The following is a 21,523-nucleotide window of genomic DNA, read 5'->3' on the forward strand; positions in this document are numbered from 1 at the left end:
TTCCCTTGGCTTCCTCACATGACCTGGAGTTGCAGTATGCTCGTTGCTTTATGCAGCCCTGTCTCCTTCTCATGATGCTTTCCCAGCTCCAGCCAGTTAACCATTCCCTGCTGTCACAGGCTCGGCCATCTCCACCCAGCTCCATTTCCTGCCACTGACCCTGTTTCAGTCTTGGCTCCCCACTCTGATTTTTGTTCTCCTTCCTCCCTTCACTGGCATATCTTCTTCCGTAAGCCATCCAAAAGTGAAGTAAGAGGATTATTGTACAAAACACTCATTCCTAGGTAGTAACTGGCTGTTAGCTATACCTTGGAGAGCAATGAGATGTTCACAGCGCAAAGTAAATGGTGATCTGAATACTTTCAAAGCTGGATTACAAATGGGGAGCAACGAACCTGCTTTTAGTGAGACGGCCTGAGATATACTTGGGACAACAATTTAATTTCTCTTTTCTCTTTATGCGTTCGACTGGCATCTACAGGCAAACAAAATCCTCCTGTGAGGGTGTTTTCCATTTAATCCATCCAACAGTCCCCTTCAATGAGGACGTGTTTATTCTGAGCAGGGTGCGTGATTCATCACCCTTGGGAGATGAGGCAAAGTTTGGTGCTGACCTCAGACAATTTATCTCCCCTTGCACCCCACCCTTCCCCTCTTCCCCCCTAGATGTGTGAAGCAGTTTTATACTAGGAAACTGCATCACTGATAAAATCTTTTGAGGGGAACATCCGCCACATTATTACTTTCTGTGTCATAGAGAACTCGTGCTGTTGCATGATAGTGAAGACAATTTATTAGAAGTTTAATTGGACAAAGCAGAGGGCACAAGTAGATGCTGAGAAGTGTTGTGGAATCTCACTGAAGCTAATAAAAAGTAGACTTGTCCTGGGTGGGAGTGGGAGAAATGCAGAAGAGGGGGAGGGAAAAAGGAAAGATACTACTACAAACATCAGAAAATTCAGAGTCATGCTTCAGATCTCTGAAGACTGTAATTTCTTTACCTTGGGGAGTCAGTTAAACAAGAAGAATCTAAATCATAATTTTTGAAAGAAATATAGATCTTTTTCTTGCAGAGAGAGTGGGATGTAATGTTCTGCTGGGAAGGTTAACACGTGCAACAGATTTCCTTACTGTACTGGAGCAGGCAGGACCTTACAAGTCCCCCACATGTATGCTTGATGTGATTTTAATAAATTAAATGAGACATATAAAAATAATGAATAGTCAAGTCATTACCATTTTGTCTGTAGTCCAATACTGCCCAGTATGAAAGGGAAATAGTTATAGCTGAGTTGATAAATATTTATTTCAGTATTACTTATTTTGGGGGTTGCTCAAATGGAGAACTTGTACATCCCAAGCAATGCATTCTTCTGAGCCAATGCTGAAATGCTGTGTCCTCCACAGTGAGCCACTGCTGCTAGATAGTCCAGCTTTAACATGGAAAGCAGAACTGAGACACAAGAACCTTTAAAATAATTTAAGAACTCATGCAAGCAAAAGAAAAGCAGCATGTTAATTCCATTAATGTGGCAGAACTCCCTTATGGGTAATAGCCAAGACTGCGATGTGGTTGCCAGAAAATCCAAAAGGTACACAGAATTTATTTGTGTGTTTAAAATTCATTGCAATCTCAGTTAATCTGAGGACTCATTACAGTGTACTTAGTGCAGTCTCTGATTTTATGGCTTTATTTGGTATGATTCTATTTGGATGAAACTACTTTTCAAAAGAACTTTGGTTTAGGTTTTCCAGGATGGTTTTGCATCTGTAACTGTAAAAGAGAAATCCAGAAACAGCAGCAATGTAGGGCAAGTGCCTGCATTGTAGTTGTACACTTAATTTAAAAAAAAAAAAAGAAAAAAAGCCTCAAAAAAACCCCAGAAAGACCAAACCTAACCTAACTCAACCCCCTCAACCCCCCGCCCCCCTCCGCAAACCCTTCAAGCTTCTGCCTGTTTTATCAGATGTCTAATAATCACTCTGTATTGTTATAAATGTCTTGCTATAACAAAGTTTTTGCTGATTTTTAGGATAGGTACTCAATGTAATGAGTCACCCTTGTGACAGAGTTCACTTCATTGTTCTGCACATATATATATTCTTGGTTTTTTCTGGCTATTGAATACAGTTTGATTCTCTTCTTAGCCCAAGCTGCTAAACAGTTGTGGAGCTGCTAAGCAGGTATTGAATTACAACCTCAAGTACAACAATTAAAAGAAGTGACTTGTGTGCTATAGAGAGTATAAAGGAACTTTATGCATGCACTGTTCCAGCAAATACGGTCAGATTTGCTTTATATTCATCATTCTTTTTCTTAAATAAAGTTTGAGTCAGAGTACCTAAAATCTGAAATATTTATCTGCTTACAGATGAGATTAAAGATGGAACTGTGAAAAACATTGATTTGGAAAAAACCTTAATGTTTAAAGCAGTAAAACATGAATACATTTACAGAGAAACAGTTTTTGGCTGATTGTTTTTAGAAAATAATTACTAAGATTCAAGAACGCCAATGGAAATACCAGTGCTGTGTTGTGGGAGCAAGCAATACTTGGTATTTTCCATTGATGTACCTAATTTATGTATATGGTTTTGAAGCCAACACCAAATTTAGGATGGAAAGGAGTTGAATTCTTCCATTCTGAAGTCATTATCAACACTGATATAAATATTAGCACTAACTGTTTGATGTGTTCTGAGTTTGATATGTTGCTGTGTTTGGCTTGGAAAGCACTCAGTTTTACAAGAGAATGGCTAAGTTTCTGCATATATATTTCACTGCAGAGTTCTGTGCAGTAAGTGAACCTGAGTTCATTTCTCCTTGCCTGTTCCTGAAGGTGGTGAGCTTGAAGTTGTAGGCAACGAAATGATGGCTCAAGAGCACAAGGGTAGGGCTTCAAACACTCCGCCTCTTTGTTTTCTTTCTTTTTTCCATGGATATTTTCCTCTAGGGAAAAAAGCTCAGACAGTATAATGGCTAGAATGAAAACAATTTGACTGTTTAGTAGCCAATACATATCTTAGTTTTGTAATATATTCCAAATTGTTTCATATACTACATGCATTTTGCTTTGGATATGACAAGACACTTAGGGTGTGGCAAATTCCTTTACACTGCTTTATTTACTCTTCTGTCTCTGTTTGAGCTGACAAGATACCACCCAGCTCTGTTAGGCAAACTCAGCACTACTGCTCTGTGTTGGTTCTTAAGGGGAAAACTAAAGCTGGGGTGTGTTGCACTGAGAGCAGCCTCCTGCCACTGACCATGGCTTTCAGTTCCAGTCTCCATTCTGTGAAGAGTCTGCCACTAATAAACTCAAAGCAAAAAAAAATTTATCATTGTAGGTTTAACCCCACAGTAATGCCTTTGGAGAGCATACTAATACAGTTAAATGTTACTGGTGTTTGAAAACTGTTTCTGTACTTTCTGTAATTTCACCAGAGTTGCAATGGTTATTGCTTAAATAAGTCACTGCATCTGAAGAGAAAGGCTAGAGAAGCCAATCGAGAATGACTAATTTCAATTTTTCATGAATGCATTCTTGCTATAGTCAGCTGTGAGTGTTAACTGACAAATGACTCTGCTGCCTCTAGCTCTTATCTTGCTGGGTCTTGTAAATATAGTAGGACAGGGCTGAAATGATCATGATAAGCTTTTGTTAGGCACAGAATAATAATGTTGGTTGTTCAGTAAGCATCCTATTTTCTGCTAGATTAGCATTGAGACAGTCACCTGTAGTGACATAAAGAGGCACTCTTTTTGCTGAAACACTATATTTCACATGAAGCATAAGTCTGTTATTTTTATTGTTTGAACTTATTGAAATTCCTGTGGCGCTTCTTACAAAAGATAGGATATAACACATCTTGGCTAAATTCAAAAACCTGATCATGCAAGCCTAGCCAAGTAGTTTGTTTTTCTTTGGCAGTGCTTGCCTTTGAAAGAAGGATTATATTAACGTTGACTAGAGGCATACCAGGAAAAGTGGTAACGTTTATTAGTATCTATGAATTTGGGCACCTCTTTCCAAGCTTTATGCTGTTTCTGCCGCTGTGAACTTTGAATAGCAACAAATGTGTTTGAGCCATAGCTGCCCCCCTATAACATGTGCAAAATAAGTCTGCATTCAGGGTTAAGTATCATGGAAGTAGGTACCAGTTGATCAGTAGTAATTACCAGTTCTTTCTAAGGTACTCTAGGGGTACGTTATGTCTGCATGGGTAAGCAAAGGTAAGGGTTGATAATTTGTCAGAGATGAACCCCTGTTGCCCAATTTCTGTCAGACCTTTGATAATGTAAATTGGTCTTGCAAATTGCCTCTTTCTTCTTGAAAGACATTTGGTTATAGTCTGAACAGTGTTTGAGCACTGGCCCAGCCAACAATGACCAGATGTTAGAGTAGGAGTAGTAGTAGTAGCCTTAGAGTGAGTAGGAGACTGTCCAGATGACCTGGATTACAGTACGACTCCAGGTAAGAATGAAAATTTTGTAGTGGAGTGAAGGGAGGGAAAAGGGAAGGGCATTTGAAAGGCAGTTGATCTGCTTTCCAGTAAAGGATTAATGCTGTTGTTCTTCGTAATAGGAGTGGCTGGTAAATGATATTCCTTGTTGTGCAATAATTCCTGAGTTTTCAGAAAATACTTTTAATGGAAAGACAAGTATTTAAGTGTCTACTCAGAGTTGCAACATATTTTTTGAAAAAGATGTGAATGTGGATGCCCTCCCCTGTTCTTACACTGCTCAAGCTGTTTCCTTGGAAGTCCTGGTTCCTTGGTCCAGAGCTGTTTGGGCTGGCTGCCAGAGAGTGGGCTGGACAGTAGCAAGGTTCAGCAGGAAATCTGCTTGGCAGGTATCAGCATGGCCTGTGTCTAAATCAGAAGATTTACTGGCATTTACAGATTTTCAGGAAGCATTTATTCTTTAGCAGATTGATTGATTTTAAAAATCAGGGTTTATGTTTTGGGGTTTTTTACTAGCCCTGGATAGGAAATATTGCTGGCATAGTCAGCGTTGGAGTGTAGAATATACAAGCTGTTAATTTGATTCCGTGGGCATCAATGTAGGCTAGCCATGACTGCAAGCTGTTGATATGCTTCTCTTCACCAGCAAAGGCTGGAAACTTTAGGTATAAAACTAGGCCCAAATTTGCCACTAAAGGTGTTTCTGCAAATCCTACTGCCTGCAGAAGCAGCTGAGTGCATGTACCTATCCAGAGGGGAAAATTAGAAAGCTCTAATACAAGTCAGCAGTTAGTAACAAGGCTTTGAATCCAAGTACCGCCCAAGTGAGCAAGTACAGGAGAGCTCTTCCATTTTCTGACTTTTGTGCATGAACTGTCATTTTAACAAAAGTTGGAAATGTGAATATCATAAAGGTGAACCTCTTATCAAACCCTGTGTTTCCAAGGTAGCTTAATAATGTTGACTGACTTCAGATCTACATGGTGATATAGTTACATGACCTCAGTTTTGAATTGACCACTTACTATAAATTTTATTTTACCTAAGTTGATACTAGCAAGAGCAACATTTATACCTGCATGGTGTTCCAAAGTAAATTATGGAAATCATATTACTCCTTTACAGAATCAGTTATTTAATTTCATATTATTCATTTGTATGCAGGATTTTTTAGAAATTGTTTTGAGGATTAGTTTCCCTTACTGGAAAAAAAAAAAAAGTTAGAACTTAGGGAAAGAACAGTCTAGTCTGGTTACCTAGTTTGAGCAGTCGTAAACCTCTTCCAGGAATTACTTTACTGGAAGAACTAAGGCACATTTGTTAGAACCAACATTAAAAACTTTGAAGAATGGCTGGTGTCTAGTAGGTACCAAATATCTAGACATTACTTATTTCTGGCTGAAAGCTTTGCCTAAGTAGATAGTAACATGTAAGATGCCTCACATCATGGGCACCCCCACTGACATTAGAGGAAGTTATAGAGTGTTGTGGTGATCAACACTATCCACAAGGCACTTTCCTAACTATTACTTTCTAAACAGTTTTCTTTTTATCGTGATTATAGCATGATAATTAAATGAAGAATCTTGTTATGTTTTGAATTATTGACTATGTGATGTATTTGGCAAATGAATATGTAGAGCACACTCATGTCACAGCCAAGTGATACCAAACTAGGCTCCCTAAACTGTCACTAACTTCCATCCATCCAGCATCTAGAAGATGGTTGTGGGCACTGCCCTTCAGAAAAGAATGCCTGCTTTTTTCTAAGAAAATCCAGTGTCGCAGTTCACTATATGCTTTCCAGGTCTCCTGTGCCTCAATAGCAAGCTAGTTGTATTTTGTCATGCAATGCCCTCAAAGAGCAATTCTACGTATACTTTTGTCCTTTTGTCCTGCCTTGAAAATGTGCAGATAATAAATAGATTTTTCCACTTCCCCAAACCTCGTTGATGCCTTGTGAAGGCTGACCTAGAACAGAGGCTAGACAGAGTTAAAGAAATAAAGCAGGTATTTATTAAAAGGTCTCAATGGATACACCTTGGGCAGTACAGGAGTCCAGCCAGGGCTACACCCAAGATGAACCAAAATGGTCACAAATGGATGACTGGTCACAGGGTCTCTCACCTGTATAAGTTGTGGTCCATTAGCATATTGTAGTTAATTGTCCAATTATTATGAAGTCCCATCCTTCTTGTTTTTCTCTCTTCAGTCCACATTGTTTATGCTCTTGGGCCTGAAATTTGGGTCGTTGTCCTTGGTCCCAAGCTAGGAAAGGAATTCTTTTGTCTAGCTACTCTGAGAAGAGAGCTTACTATCCTTTAATATGAAGCTCAGAAGTACACACTAAAGCAGTACAGAATTTGAAAAGTATAAAAGCTAAAACCTAAGGCATCATGTTTTATGGAGGAAATGAGTCTTTCCACATTATTTGGGCCTCCAGCTTTTTGTTGACATTTTACTTCATGCATGAGTTTGGATGTAAGGCTCTGTGAGATGACTCTACACTGTTGTGGGTTAGCTCTGAGTCTCACATTCCATTCACCTAGGCCACCTGTAGCCTTCTGTCAGTTACAGAAACTTCCTACCAGTGCAGAGCTTTTCTGGGAACTTATGTAAGGGCAAAATTCAAAGTTGGCTTCACAAGAAGGTCAAGTTGCTTAACCACATTCACTAACACACTACTTAGCCCATATTTAGTCCTTTCTTATGTATAACAAGTATATTATCTTTAATCATATTTATTGTTACTTGGTAACAAAGTTCATCTCGTAATTATTCTACTTTTTAATTACTGTTCTTGCTCATTTGCTTTTCAAAGTCAAGGGCTCCATGGTACAAGTTCTGCTTGAGAAACACATGTGGTGTTCCCCAGGGATTGTATTCCATCACAGCACTCAAATTATTTGTTTTACATACTCCTAGCCTGTGTGAAGAAATTTGAATTGTTTCAAAGTGTAATATAATCAAATCATAGAGTTTATGCCTCAGATAGGATAGGCAGATCCAGAACAGAGGGGAAAACAACAGTTACTTCGTTTTGCAATGTGGAATAGATGGTGTTCCCATTGTATGTCTCTTTTGTCACATCAGGCAGAATGAACTTGCCCATGGTGTTGCTTTCTAGAAGCAAAAGTCAGCTGGTTCATTGATTCCAGGACGTATGGTGAAATCACAGTGCTGATTTTTGGAGAGGATGGATTAAGGGTATGAAGTAAAAATGCCTGGAATTACCTAATTGGTCAATGACTGAAGTTGCTTTACTTTCCGGCAATTAGGTTACGCTGGAAAACAGGCACATGCTTCATATCACTGGATGTGCAGCTTAGCAACTCACCCCTGATTCAGAAGTTCAGAGCAATAGTAGTATAGAAGGGATGGAAATGTGTCACAACTTAGGGAACAGTCCTTGCCGGGTGCTACTGGCATAGTCATCTTCCAAGTAGCCATTCTTTGGTGAAAGTAAAAAACTAGGGTATTGTTTTTCTCACATGGCATATGATTCTATTTTTATGTGTCTAATAGGACTGTTTATTTCCAGGCTAGGATGGTGTGACATAGTACTTCCTGCAAATCTTTGTTATCATCTTTCATTTACATGAACACAGCAGCTTTTGAATGCAAGTTTAATTTCTCAGTGGACTTTCAGCCACTGGTAGCCTCTTATTTTGTAGAGTTAAAGCATGCTAACATCTCTGCTTCAGAAATGTTTTTCAAAAGGTAGGACTTAAAAGTTAAGTGGAACTCCCACAGTCCTCATCTCTCTGGCTTCTGCTGCGGTACCCAGTGATGATCCTCAGCATGGTTGTCCCTCTTTCTTTTATCTTGTCTTTCCAGCTCTTGCTGTGGTGAGAGCATGTCAGAGCCTGTGTGGAGTTTATGACGAGTGAGTCCGAGTTCTTTGCTTTTACAAAAACCTCTTAAAATCTCCTTCTTTGTGGGTCTGTGCCAGTTACTATATATCCAGTTGTGGTTTTGGTGAAGGTGTCTATATCCTCATTCATATCCAGCATCGCTTTGCCATTATGCGCTGTTGAGAATCTGTGCCTTACAGTCAGTGTTTCTTTAGGGCTGGACAAAGGCAGCCTCTCTTCCAAAACTAATTGGGGCAAGTCTGGTTAAGTTTCCTAAGTTTCAGTCTTGGCTCCATGGGAAGTTCTTAGACATCTACTCTGTAGATGTTCTAGTATTTGAACACAGTCACATGGTGATATCCTTTGCCATGAGGCACGTCTGGAGGTCTGTCACACCGGGTTCCCCTATAACATTTCAGTGTAGCTCAGATTAGAAGATTTTTTAATTGGAAAAACAAAACAAAACAGCAGCAACAAAAGCCTGTGCACTTGTTTCTGTTGCATGGTTGTGGAGATCATGTTTGTACTGCTAATATTTCACATGATGAGATATTAGCTTTCCTAACTGATGGGTGTGGTTGTGCTGGCAAAGTACCTGAAGGAATGTCATTATCTTGTTGGAAATGACGTTGGCCATGCAGCAGGGGCCAGTCTCCTGTTACAGTCTGTGACAATCTGGTGCCCAGTGGAGCTGCAGTGCTGGTTCAGCCAGATGTGCCAGCTTCTGCTCGAGATGCAGACCAGACCCCCAGCTGCTGGTAGCTGCTGCCATCTCGCAGCACTTTGAGCGAGAGCAGAAATTCCAGCCCTCGCCGCCTCTCCTAAGCACAGCCCAGGCAGTTATTTTCTGCCTACTACGAGTAACCTGCTGGTTAAGATGCAAGTAGTACTTTGAATTTCCTCGCTTGAAGTCTTGACCAATGGCTCTGTTAAGTGAGTAGAAATACTTGCAGCCATACGTTTTTAAAGTACATTGCTTAGATTCATTCTTGTAGGGGGGGGAAAAAAAAGCATCTAGTGTTTCCATACCTGCTGTAGGCCAACACTAAACTCCTATAAAATTCCAACCAAGATTGCTTGTACATACATGGGAGATGTTTTGATGAATTTTTTTAAGCAGATAGAGGGGTTTGTATGGTGAGAAAATGTGTTAATCACCTTAACTCTTTAATTTTTAAAAATACCCTGTAGATCAGCAGATTCTTGTGGGGGAAAAAAGGTCGTCTCTAGATTCAGTTTTATTGTCTGGCTATTTCAGCTGTCATAAATTAATTCTCAAGTTATCTTCTCTGCAAGATAGCTGTACAGTATAACGAATTAAGATTGAGCTCTTTTTTGAAATTTATAATCTTGTTGAAATGACAGAGAGCTCATGTGGCATACAAGGTCAGTTGCTATGTTATATATAACTTCTTGTTTTCATCTCCTACTGTTCTTGCAGGGAACTAAAAATGTTTTAGACAACAGATGTGGAACACTTAAAATATTTGGAATGTGTGGGAATATACTGAGGGACCACCTGTCCTGCAACGTGAAAGACAGAATTGGTTTGTGAGCATTATTGGTTACTCCTGCAGTGAACAAAAGGACTCATGTTAAAAGTAAAGCAGAATGAAAACTATGGGGCACTAGGTTGGCTTTACTCAAGGAAACATGGGGAAGAAAGTTGAATTGACAAGTTAAATACTTCTTAGTATTTAGCAATAATCCACATTTGAGTTTCCCTTAATAAGTGTAGCCTAGAGCAGTTACTCATTCTTAGGAAGCTCATGGTTAAGAAATAAAAAACCAGAATTTATGTGATTTAACCTAAAATAAGGTATTTTATTTATTGTATGACTACTTCCACTAGTCAGATCCTATCTGTTTAGTTACTAATTAACGATTGCAGCTAGTAATGACTACATTGGCTATCCTTTGTGAAACCAACAAAACCCCACAAATTAATTATTTATATTGTAGAAAATTAAGGCTTTAATAATAATTGGATTGCTAAGGATGTTGAGCTGGTTTCTTCCTGGTGTCTATTTTTCTACACTTTTGCTACTCATTGACTAAAGTAAACAAATGGTATTTCACAGATGAGGGAACAAAGGCACAGATAGGATCAGTATGTAGCATTTGCATTTCTTCATTTGGAGTTCTGGCATGTGAGCACCCACAGTTCTTTATTATCTTTTTCCTTCAATGATTTTTAAAAAGGAGGATATTAAAATTGAGATGATAGCCACTTTCCTGCCTCAGGGAAGGATTGTGAAGATAGTTAATGTTTATACCATATACCCCCTCTTTCCCTCCCTGCATCTGTAGGGTGAAACTGCCATTGCTCTGGTCCCCACTACAGTGAAAAGGGAAGGTATCACTCAGTGCTTCTGCCCATGGGCAAGCTCTGGCTGGGAAACAGGCAGTGCCTCAGGCTCTGCCTTAAGCATAAAAATTATACAGGAAATCAGAGAGAAATTCACAAACTGAGATTCATCCCTTCTTCTATGGACTTTGGAAACAGTGATGCCTGGTTACAGTTAATGGCTCAGGTTCCTCTTTTAATTTTGGGTGTAGGTGTGAAGCTGTCCTTCAAAACGGAAATCTCTGTGTGATAGCACATATCCAGAGTTGGTGAATGAAAAAGCTCTTGGTGCACTCTCTTGATAAGATTAATAGAAAAGTCAGGACACACATTAGCAGTGTTTCCCACAGCAGATGCAATTTTCCCTGCCCTCACATATAATGGTTTTCTTCTGTATTCTATGCAAACAAATTACAGATATTGTGAGAGCCACAACTTTAAATTTCTCAGCCTTTTTGCATGCAAAAATCCAGCATTAATTATGCATTTTTGTGTTTAGAGTTCTTCATAGTTTGCTGGAGGGAGGTCTTTGTGATTAAAGGAAGCAGGTTTCATTGAGCCAGACTTGAGCTCTGGTCTGTCCTTTTTTTCACCTCTCCTTAGGGCAAAGACCAACAGCTTGAGGGTGACCCCTTCAAGAAGTTTTTACTGAAAAGGAAGATGAGAAAGGCTGGACAGGCTCTTTCTAATGCTCTGTGCTGGAGCCAGGAAAAGGCAGCTGTTTCTAGCCTTTCTGATGTTTGGGTTTGGTTGGGGTTTTTTTTTTTGTTTGTTTTTTGGGTTTTTTTTTTCCCTTTCCTGGTGGCTGGGATCTAGGCTTGCTGCCATATCTGTTTGTCTGTCTGTCTGTCTCATGTTGTTTTTCTCAGAGAGCTTCAGAGGCCAGTTGCCCATAGTCAGTTGCTGGGAACAGAGGTTGTTCCTTGTATCGTCTTAACTCTCCATGCCAGAATGTTCATGCTTGAATAGGAAACAGCGAGATCTGTCAAAATAGCCCTTTTCTTTAGGGCTCTGAGGCTGCATTCTCCATGGCCATCTGTTCCCTTTCACCCTTTTGGACAATGTTGCTATTTGAAACGAACCACTCTTTGCTCTCTCGCTTTCCCTTTGCCCTCCCCCTGCCCCCCCAAACCTGGGGAAAAAAAAATTGTTTCTGGCCCTGACTGGCCTCTGGAGGATTCAACCATTTTTTAGTCCAAGGATTAAAAGTGATATTTTGCAATTCTTTTATTTTTCACTGGCTTTAAAAAATGTAATACATCTCAGGAGAAAAGAGTCATTGCAGTCAAAAGATCATTTTGGATTTATACATTAGTCTCCACAGAGCACTTTGGTGTCTTGTCGCTGCCTGATGCAGACTACCGTGAAAATTTGGCACATCTTGGAATATTTTGCATTATAGCAGGAGCGGAAGGAACCTCCTATAGTTAAGGGTGTATAACTGTTTCCCTTCTAACCCTCTGTCATCAGTCAGAAACACTTATCAGGATGAAATTTTCCAGTCTTGGTTGTTGTCCAAAATTAAATTTATTTGCTTAATTCAGATAAAGTAAGTCATTCCTTTTTGAGAATGAGATTAAGAAAAAAAAGCATATACCTCCTTTGCTTCAGGATGGGCGACTGTGTTGTGAAGAGAGGGACTGACTAGCTGGGAAACTACTGGAAAGTCTGCATCAGTTAGAGAGTGAAGCCAGACCCCTGTAATTGTCAGTCATTTCAACATCCTGCATGCTTTATACTGCCTCTGTGTGTGTGTGTGCCTAAGTACATAAACATATATGTATTTTCAGCTTTGGAGATGAGTCAGTTCTGAACAGCGAGCCCTGTGGTGTCTGCATGTACTAAAATGTTTTGTCATACATCTTACAGTGAGAGGGAACACATTTTCTCTACATGGGTATACTGGCTGTGCAAAAAAAAAAGGAAAAAAGAAAAGTGAAAGTGTCCAATTAATTTATGTTCAGAAGCTACTCCAAGCTGGGTTTTGAAGAAGCTAGGTCTATATGTAAGGTTTGATCGGCCAGCCCAGAAGAGAAGAGGTTGCATCCTTGTGTCAGGAGCCACTCTGTGCTGAGAAATAGATACAGCCAGAGAAACCAATATTGGCAAGAGCAGACTTGTGGTTAAATGCCAGTTGAGGAATGCCACAGTCAACCGTGATGATACCCATTGGGAGAAATAATTGAATCCGTTGTTGTGTTTGAAAGGCAGAGTTGAAATTGCACGTAGCGGTTTTTTGCATTTAATATTTTCTAACTTTTATGTTCTTAGTCACACAACCAAAACATTCTTCCAGTTCAGCTTTTGTGATTGATAGTATTAAGCACTTGGCCAAATCTGAACTCCAGATGTGAACAGCTGTAATTTGCAAACAGTCATCTCTGTCCCCCAAATGTTTGGCTGACCTCTGTTTCCGTGTTGCAGGCTGAAGGAGGATTGCTTCCTTCTGGAATTTCAGTTTTGATAACTCTGGCTCATGATCCAAGCTTTACAGCTCTAAGATGGTTGTTTTTATTTACACCTAAAGGGAATTATTGCAACTGTAATGTATGGGACCAGTGTTAAGAATGCTGAAGGCTAAATTTTCAAAGAAATTGTGATGGTCATCATGCAAAGTAAAGCAGTTTGCTCAGTTTGAAGTGCAATCTTAACCTGAAGTACTATTTAACACTGCTTTTTAAACATAGTCCTTGTGGATATTAGCCCCACTGTGGAGTTGTAATTATTGCATGTTTCACCTCACTGTATAAAGAAGTTGTCACTAAATTTGAAAATTATTTGGAAAAATACTACTAAAATACTCCTGTGCTCAGGAGTAAAAAGGATGTATAACTTTATTCACTAGTTCAAAGCCATGTTACTAGGCTGTGATCAGAAATTGTTATTCCTTTAGACATTTTATGCTGAGTATATTGAGGAAATCCACCCCAGTGTAGGCTGTTAGCACTAGTGTTAATTGAGCAAACTCAGATGCTGGCAGTGACCTGACTGTAGCAGTACAATGCTCCCTGTGGCTTCTTAGCAGAATATGTTTACCAAGGAAGAGGTCTCAGTGCTAGTGAAAACTAGCCTGCATACACCTACTGTCCTTTTCCATCTGCCATGTGGGCACACAGCATCAGCCCACTCCTTGGGAGATGGGCAGCCGTGTCAGAAATTTCCTGGGTAAATTAGTGCTAATTGGTGCTTTTATTGGCCACTTTGCTGGAGAACTCATTGTGCAACAGAAACTGGACTCTCTCTTCCTCCTACCCCCATTTCCCTGCTGCACTGTGACTGAATTTAAGGTTCAATTGCAGACTGGAGTGCTGCTGCTTTTGCGTGCACTGTGACAGCTTCCTGGGTATGAGAACTAAATTGCCATGACACTGTTTCTTTACCCAGACATATTTTATGGAAAAAAAATGTCGACTGTGGGAACAATCTGCCTCTCAGACCGAAGCATCTTAGCACGACCATATTGCTGTGAACTGCATTGTGAAACTCACTGCAGTTTCAGAGCTCTGTCTCACTCTCCTCCCCCAGCTGTATTAACTTCTGTTCTGCCTTTCTGGGATTCAGCCAGTTAGGCTTGCAGGCTTCAGGCTGTTATGGAGGGGTGAGTGTGACAGCGAGCTTATTCAATTCTAGTCTAGAAAGTTCAGAAGTGACAAATCCAGATGATGGGTAAACATAGCAGAGAGTGATGAAGTTTAGCAGCTGAGATGAACCGTCCTGGGAAAATCAGATATGATAATGCCATGGCTCTGTAGGTCAGAGGGCTGAGGCTTACAGCAGGCAAAGCTTCAGTTGCTCTGACAGTGGGATTCTAAATCTCATTTCTTTATTCAAACCTTAAGGGACCTACATACATGTAATTCTAGCATTCTGCCCCCTCCCTCTTACATACCTTCTGATTAATATCATGGTCTGTTTAATTCCCTGAGGGAACTTAAGCAAAAAAATTACAGCAGTAACTTGTAGCATGATTGGTGAGGTGATAATTAAAAGCATTTTCTGGATCACAGGGCCCTAGCATTGCCAGATGCCATGAATGGGCAAGCTTTGTTTTTCAGCCTATGTATCCTTTATATGTACAAGCAGATAAAATGCCAGATCTGGATTGTTTGGGTTTTGGTTTTTTTTCCTCCCTTAGTTCAATGGTTTGTGATTTTATTGTCTAATCTTGGAGAGACAGGAGCATAGGAGAGGTTCAAAAGAAGAAGCTGCTTTAAGTTTTAATGACGAGCAATGTGGGAAAGAGCTCTGGTTACTGAGAGAGTGGTGTAAATTAGTATAATTTTAGATTTTAGAAAAGGAAGGAATTTCTCAAAGACTGCTGTTAGGGGAAGGAGGTTTACCTGAGGGGTAAAACATTTATCCTTGGATACAGAAGGGAATTGATTTAACTGCTTTCTTCTACTTGTGCCTCACCATCCCTCCCACCAAATCACTGCTTGTTCTGTCATTTGCAGTAGCACTGCAGCAATGATAGAGAGCTGGAAACTCACCACTTTGTGGTGTGGTGTCAGGCAACAGAGGCAGAACATTTTCACCAGTAAAAAGAAAGGTCTGTTCCCAATTGCCTTAGCTCCACAATTGCCTGATTTGGGCCCTGTTTCAGGTGCTGTAAACCACCAGCTGTCTTCCCACCTCCACAGATCTCCTGAGACCTGATTGTTTTGGTCATGGCTGGTAGATTGTCTGGCAAGAAATCAGACCAGCTGGATTTTTTCATTTCTTAATGTCAGTTCCTTTTTTAGGTCATCAGGCAGGAGTCTCAGTGCTAGCATGTGTGTGTCTCTTTCTCAACTCAGAGGAGAATTGACGTGAGCTCTCCAATGAGTTCAATGAGGGAATGAGATCTGGTGTAAACCACACTGGTAACAGTAGGCATGCTGGGATTAAAAGTAGACCACCATCTCTCCAGTTTTCTGATGGACCCTTCCTAAATTTTGAGCTGCATAAAGGTTCCTGCTGATTTTTTGGGGGTAGAATAAAGGTTAACATTGCTTATTTGAAAAAGCTTCAAATATTTCATGAGGAATACTCAAAGTCCTTATTTATACACAGTTTTTCTGGCCTCTCACATATTTTGGTGCATTTTCTCTCATCCCTTAGGGAAGATTCTTTGTAAGTGGGGAATAATCATTAGCAGCTGAGAAATTTGTAATCTGCAATTCTCATGAAAAGAAGATCTTTAGGTCAGGAGCTATCTTTTTGTTCTCTATTTGTCTAGTGGTTTGCATCTTGAAGATGAGAGCTCTAGGAGTTGTTGCAATGGAAATAATGAATGACTGGGGGGAAAAAAAACAGCAAAAAGGACCTTAATCTTGATCTAATATCAGATTAATCATGTAAAAAATCACCCAGAGTGTGGACACATAAAGACATAAATATGATAAACAAAGAAGTGTGAAAACTCACCTGTTTGGAGCACATGAGATAAATGAACTCTGTTCTTCAAAATGAGAAGTGAGCTCATTCCCTTTCTATTGCATTCACTGCTGGCTCCATCAGAACTTTGCACCTGGAGTCTATAACTGGCAGCTTTTGGTCTCGTGATGATGATGGCTGAATCAAACAGCCTGTTTAGTATAATCTCAAATCAGCACATAACACATTTGGGTTTTTTTTTAACTGGGGATTATAGGGGGTTACACTTAATTGCTTTGTTTGTTAAGTATATTTTGATGACTTTGCTTTGAAAAAAAAGGAAAACTAATTTACATGTCATTGATTGCTGAATAACTCCAACTTCCAGATAAAATATTTCTACTTAATTGAAATTTGAAGTAATATGGAATAATCTGGGGGAGGGTGTAGTTTGTAAAGATTTAGAACTAGGAGGTTTTAGAAGTAAAACTGCCAGATTCCCTCTCATAATAAAAGGGAGAGCATAAGCATTTTAAAAGTTAGCATTTTCCCATGGCTAGTCTTGTGGCCAATCTTGATTTCTTACAGCAGCAACTGTTTTTCTTGCCATGTGTCCTAAATAATAAAAGACTTTATGAAGTCAATAGTGTGCTTTGAGACATACCTTAGCTGAGCAGTGCAGAGACGGTCACCACTGTAGGGTAAGAGAATCAGAATTGCCTTTTGACTTAAGAAAAAGCTGTGGAGAAGGGCTGAAAAGGGCAGAAGCCAGCAGTGGGAGTTTGAAGAGCGCTGTGGTTAGTTACCTCACGGATGAGTTTGTCCTGTGGGTTGTGTTTTATTGTGTGATGGGTTTTTCCACCATTGCATATTTTTATACTTGTACTTTCTGAATAGGTGACGAAGGAAAAATGGATTAGGGGTTGAAGGGGATTTTTTCTTCTTTTTCTTCTGGTCTCATTGTTAGAGATCTGCACCAGAAATACAGACTAAATGCAATGCAGGTGAAAAGTAGTGGTCTTTGAGCTCTGCCAGTGAACCGGAAGGCTGCACAGCCTGAGTGAGAGGCAAAGTACTTTCATTCTTATTGCATGGTGTGCTGTTTTTGTTGAGCTCAGTGGTTTAATTCTTTATAAATATTTTCTTTGTACTTTCAGAGAGATTTTTTTCCTTCTTTTTGATAGGCCAAGCTTTAATAAAGATGGCATGATGTGAAGATCTGAAAGATTTGGGAACTTGTTCCTTCACTATTTTGTTATTTCACTGTCATTTAGTTCATCAATCCATTTTTAACATTTGATAAGAAAATATTTTTAAATTACCAATTGATAGACATTGCAAATGGCCCAGTTGGGGATGAACCTGCCAGACAATGATATGTCCATATGGGAAGAAAAAAAATCAATATTTGAGAATGTGGGCACAAGGTGGAACTAATTGTTCTGTGCAGTTATACCAACAAGGAACATGTTGGGGTTTTTAAATCAAGACTATGGTCACATTCTGCCTGCACAGACTTCTTGCATTAAAAAAAGACTGGTTTAGGACATTTTTTTCATTTGATTCAAGATACTGGTCTAGTTATCCAAAATTTCCTTGGATAAGAAACCAATGGAACTGAAGTGTCTTTATTACTAAATCACCTTCCAACATACTTGCAACAACTGGGACTTGGATACATGAGGATTTAGTCTCTAAAATGTACCACCTTAAATGCAGGGGACAAGAAGGTCTTTGAGACCAGCTCTGTATTTGCAATGCTCTGGTTTGGCATAATAGAATAATCCCAGAAGCACTGTTGAGCTGAATAGATTTAATCCTGCTGTTCCCTCCAGTGAAAAATGGAACGTGAAATAAAGCCACTTTCCCCATCCTGCCTATATGTGTCATTTCTCTCAGTGACAGGGAAGTTACTTACAGAAAGTTTGTTTTGATTGCATTGATAGGCAGAAACAAAATGAATCTAGTTATCAGGTATTAGTAGGGCAAAGTGTTGTGGCCCAGTTCTACTGCCAGCTCCTTCCTGGGCACTGGAGCTCAGTGCGAGCTGCTTCTGCTTGAGCAGCACTGTGGGCCACAGTTGAAGAATCACCCTTTCTTCTTTGTTTTTCCCCTGGTTGTGGAGAGGCATTTACTTTGCATTTGACTCAGACCACAAGCAGCTTTATTTTCACTTGTGACAGCTGTTCAGTGAGAGTGAAGCAGCCAGCTCCTCCTCTGTGTTTGCAGTCCAGAACAGATACGGTGTCTGCTGGTGTCTCTGCTAGTGCTCTGAAAAGGTCACTTTCACAGGAGACAGTGGAACAGGCATCTCATACAGTCCTTGGCCTGTCTGCTTTGAAGATTAGTTTCATTCTATTTTGTGTGTGTGGGAGGAAGGAGGGAGTGTTTACAGGAATTGAAATCACCCATTTTACTAGATCTGGACCTGATACAGAAAGCAGGGAGTTGCTCAGACATCTTCTTCCAGCCTTCTAACATTCACCTTCACCTCCCCATGCCAGGATCCCATCTCTGTGCTTTGGGAGTAAACTCCCTTACTGCATGCATATACTGAGATGTCACCTTTCTCTCATCTATATGTCAGGTCTGTTTTCTTACTTTCCCTAATCCCTGCACTCCCTGTATCACCTGTGTCCTGAACAGAAGCCATGATGCCAGCAGTGACTGGGGTAAAAACTGGCTTTAAGCCCACTGGAGACACTGGAACTGCTGCCCATCAGCTGACTGCACATTGTAGGTGCTGTGGAAGCATCTACCCCACAGCATGGGTAAGCACTCCATACCACTCTGCCGTGGTTCAGCTTGGAGAGTTTGGGGACCTCTGAGCAGAGAGCACAGTCTTGTAAGCCTGTTTTCTTCTTGGGCCAGTGTTGGTGTGATACTCCCATCTCTAAGCATGAAAACATCAGGGTTTGGAAGCACAAGGCAATGCCGTGCTGGAGAAAAAAAAACATTCTCTCTGAACAGTGTTATTTATCCACTTCCTTTGTCCAGTTCATTAATGTCTAAATAGTGGTTGAAATAACAGAAAAGATAAGTCCAAGGTTTTTTTAAGGCCATGTTTCAACACAAATCTGTTTTCTTAACATATCCTCTTTCCTTCCTCTGAGACATTTACTATCTTTTTGCGTTTAGGGCAAGAAGAAGGAATGCAGCACATGTTGTCACTGCCCTTGAACTTCTTTGCAAAGCTGGCGCTGCTTCCTCCTGTTTGCTTCACTTCTTGTTGTACCTCTATATCTGCCTAATGCATCAGTTTGCAGGAGGATCCCTTATAAAATGAAAATCTTTCCAGTGAGGCATTCCCTTTCACCTTGCAAAAAGTCTTTGCTGTAAATTTGCTCCAGGTTTGCTAACTGCTTAGCACCAAAGTCATAAATTTTAATAACTTTACAGAAGAGAATTTGCCCCCTTCGGATAGGGGCTGACACTGTTTGGTACAATGTGCTTTCTCCTGTATAAGAAAATAACATAAATTACAGCAATTAGCTTGTCCTGCCACAAGCCTTACACACTTCTGTTCACTTAGGGACAGGTTTTAGGCCTGAAGGAATGCAGAATTAGGAATTGCTGAGGAGTGATATCTGCACAGTGTAATAGCAGCAGGTTCCACACATTTAACCATTTGAGTGCCTGGCTCAGGATTGCAACAGCAATGTGTTACTCCTTCTGTTACATAATAGCAGATAAATGATTTGAAGGAAGTTTGGTGTGAATTTTGTGGTTGTTTCATGCCAACACTAGCTACTTCTGGAATGTATGAGCCCTTTGTAGTGAGGAGCCCACCAGCAGGGGTACGTGAATTGCTTCTTGGTGGTGTGGAGTGGTGGCTGCCAGCTCTAAACAGGGGTACAGTTACATCAGCAACATCTCCTTAATTCTTGGCACTTATCATTGATGTCAGAGGCTGAGATAGAGAACTCACACTACAGTTGTATAAAAACATCAGAAAGGTAGGAAATTAATGCAACAGTGCCATCTCTTCAGTGCTATTTGTAATTACCTAGCTTAGGGAATAATCTGAGATGTCTGATGAAGTTTTAATGCTGAACCCTTCTCTGTGCCACAGTCCTGATGCAGTTTCTATCATGTTTATCTTCAGGATCTTCTGTGAGTGGGAAGAGGGATTCTGCTTATGTGACAGCAGCCCTTGGCAACACGTGGAGTCACAGCGTCAACACCAGGCTCATACTACAATACCATGACTTGCCAACAAGACAGGTGAGAACTTAACAGCAAAGAGAATTTAAATAAAGCTACACTAGCAGTGCTTTGTCAGATGGGGTGTGTCCTTCAGCCTCTCTGGTTATGCTACAGGTGTTGAGAACTTGGTAGCTGAGAGCCCAGTTGTTTATTTGGGGTGGAGGTGGTCAGTGTCCTTTGTTTTTAAGGGATGGCCAGCACTCCAGTGCCTCCATGTATTAGGATGGGCCTTTCTGAGTCACAGTTGGTACAGGTGTACAAGTTTCTTGAGCCTTTAGTGCATTCTACATCATGGAGATGAAAGGTAATCCTTGAAGTACTTTCTTGCACAGGAATTTGAGGACAGGAGAAACTTAGTCTTTTCACTGCCACGATTGTTTTGCTGTCATGCTGCCCACTCTTTGTGCCCAATTTCAGCTGTGACTGTTAGGACAGGGAGCACTCTGCTTTCTGTGACTGCTGTTTGTGAGTAGAAGCTTGCTGCCTGCAGCATCAAGCTTAACTTTGAGCAGTAGGTATCGTACCAATTTCCCAGAAGTATGCCTGCAAGTAGGAGAATAGTCACCCTTTTCACTGAGATTTTATGCTTTTAAGTGAAACATAGTAGCATCTTTTATTGCAATCTTCACCTCTTAATTTAAAAAATGGAAAAACTGGGAGGCAAGACATTTGGGGTATGATTGAGGGAACTATTTTTTTTTGTTTTTAAAAACATAATAATGCATGATTTCATCTGTCCCTTGGGATATCTGTGGTTATAATCTCTTTTGGCTTTGTCTGTTCTGTTTTTGCATTGATGTAACTCTTTCCAAAGGCTGTGACCCTAAGTCTTAATGTTATTGATTTCCTGCCAGTTAAAATAGACGGCTGTCAGAAAAATTGCTACGTGATATTTGTACCATCTTACTCCTATACCATTACTACACATATGTGTCCAGGTTGGTGCTCCTGGGTTTACTGTCACAACACAAAGTTTCTCACTGTTAAATTGCAGTCTTTAGAACCAGAGGAGAGGAAGCCATCTGGTTTTTTTAGAGAATTATTTATTAGAAGTAAAATTTTAATGATAGCACTCCTGTTTCTTCAGTAGTTGTGGACTACTTTGAAGCAGTAGTCCTCTGGAAGTAGAAGGTTAAGTGTGTCAAATGCAGGTAGAAAAGGCACCTTCTGTACTCACTTCTAAAGGCTATGCATAGAAATATAGTCTTACTGATGCTGGTCTTAGACATTTTCTTATGTACTGCTTCATATTCTGGTCTGTAATGAGTTCTCTTTTTTTATAGAAATACTAAGTTTG

At 40.1% G+C, this 21,523-nt stretch overlaps 1 protein-coding gene across 1 annotated transcript in view; it reads left to right on the plus strand.

Annotated features, from left to right (window-relative positions):
- Positions 1-21,523, plus strand: part of RAD51B (RAD51 paralog B) — a 362,630-nt gene that overhangs the window by 189,380 nt on the left and 151,727 nt on the right. The window contains exons 9-10 of the mRNA XM_041460006.1: positions 9,875-9,882; positions 20,168-20,244. Of these exons, the coding sequence (XP_041315940.1) occupies positions 9,875-9,882; positions 20,168-20,244 (85 nt within the window). The remainder of the gene's footprint in view (positions 1-9,874; positions 9,883-20,167; positions 20,245-21,523) is intronic.

The sequence above is a fragment of the Pyrgilauda ruficollis genome, unplaced genomic scaffold (assembly GCF_017590135.1).
Source record: "Pyrgilauda ruficollis isolate IOZ18807 unplaced genomic scaffold, ASM1759013v1 scaffold14, whole genome shotgun sequence".
Classification (NCBI taxonomy): Eukaryota; Metazoa; Chordata; class Aves; order Passeriformes; family Passeridae; genus Pyrgilauda; species Pyrgilauda ruficollis.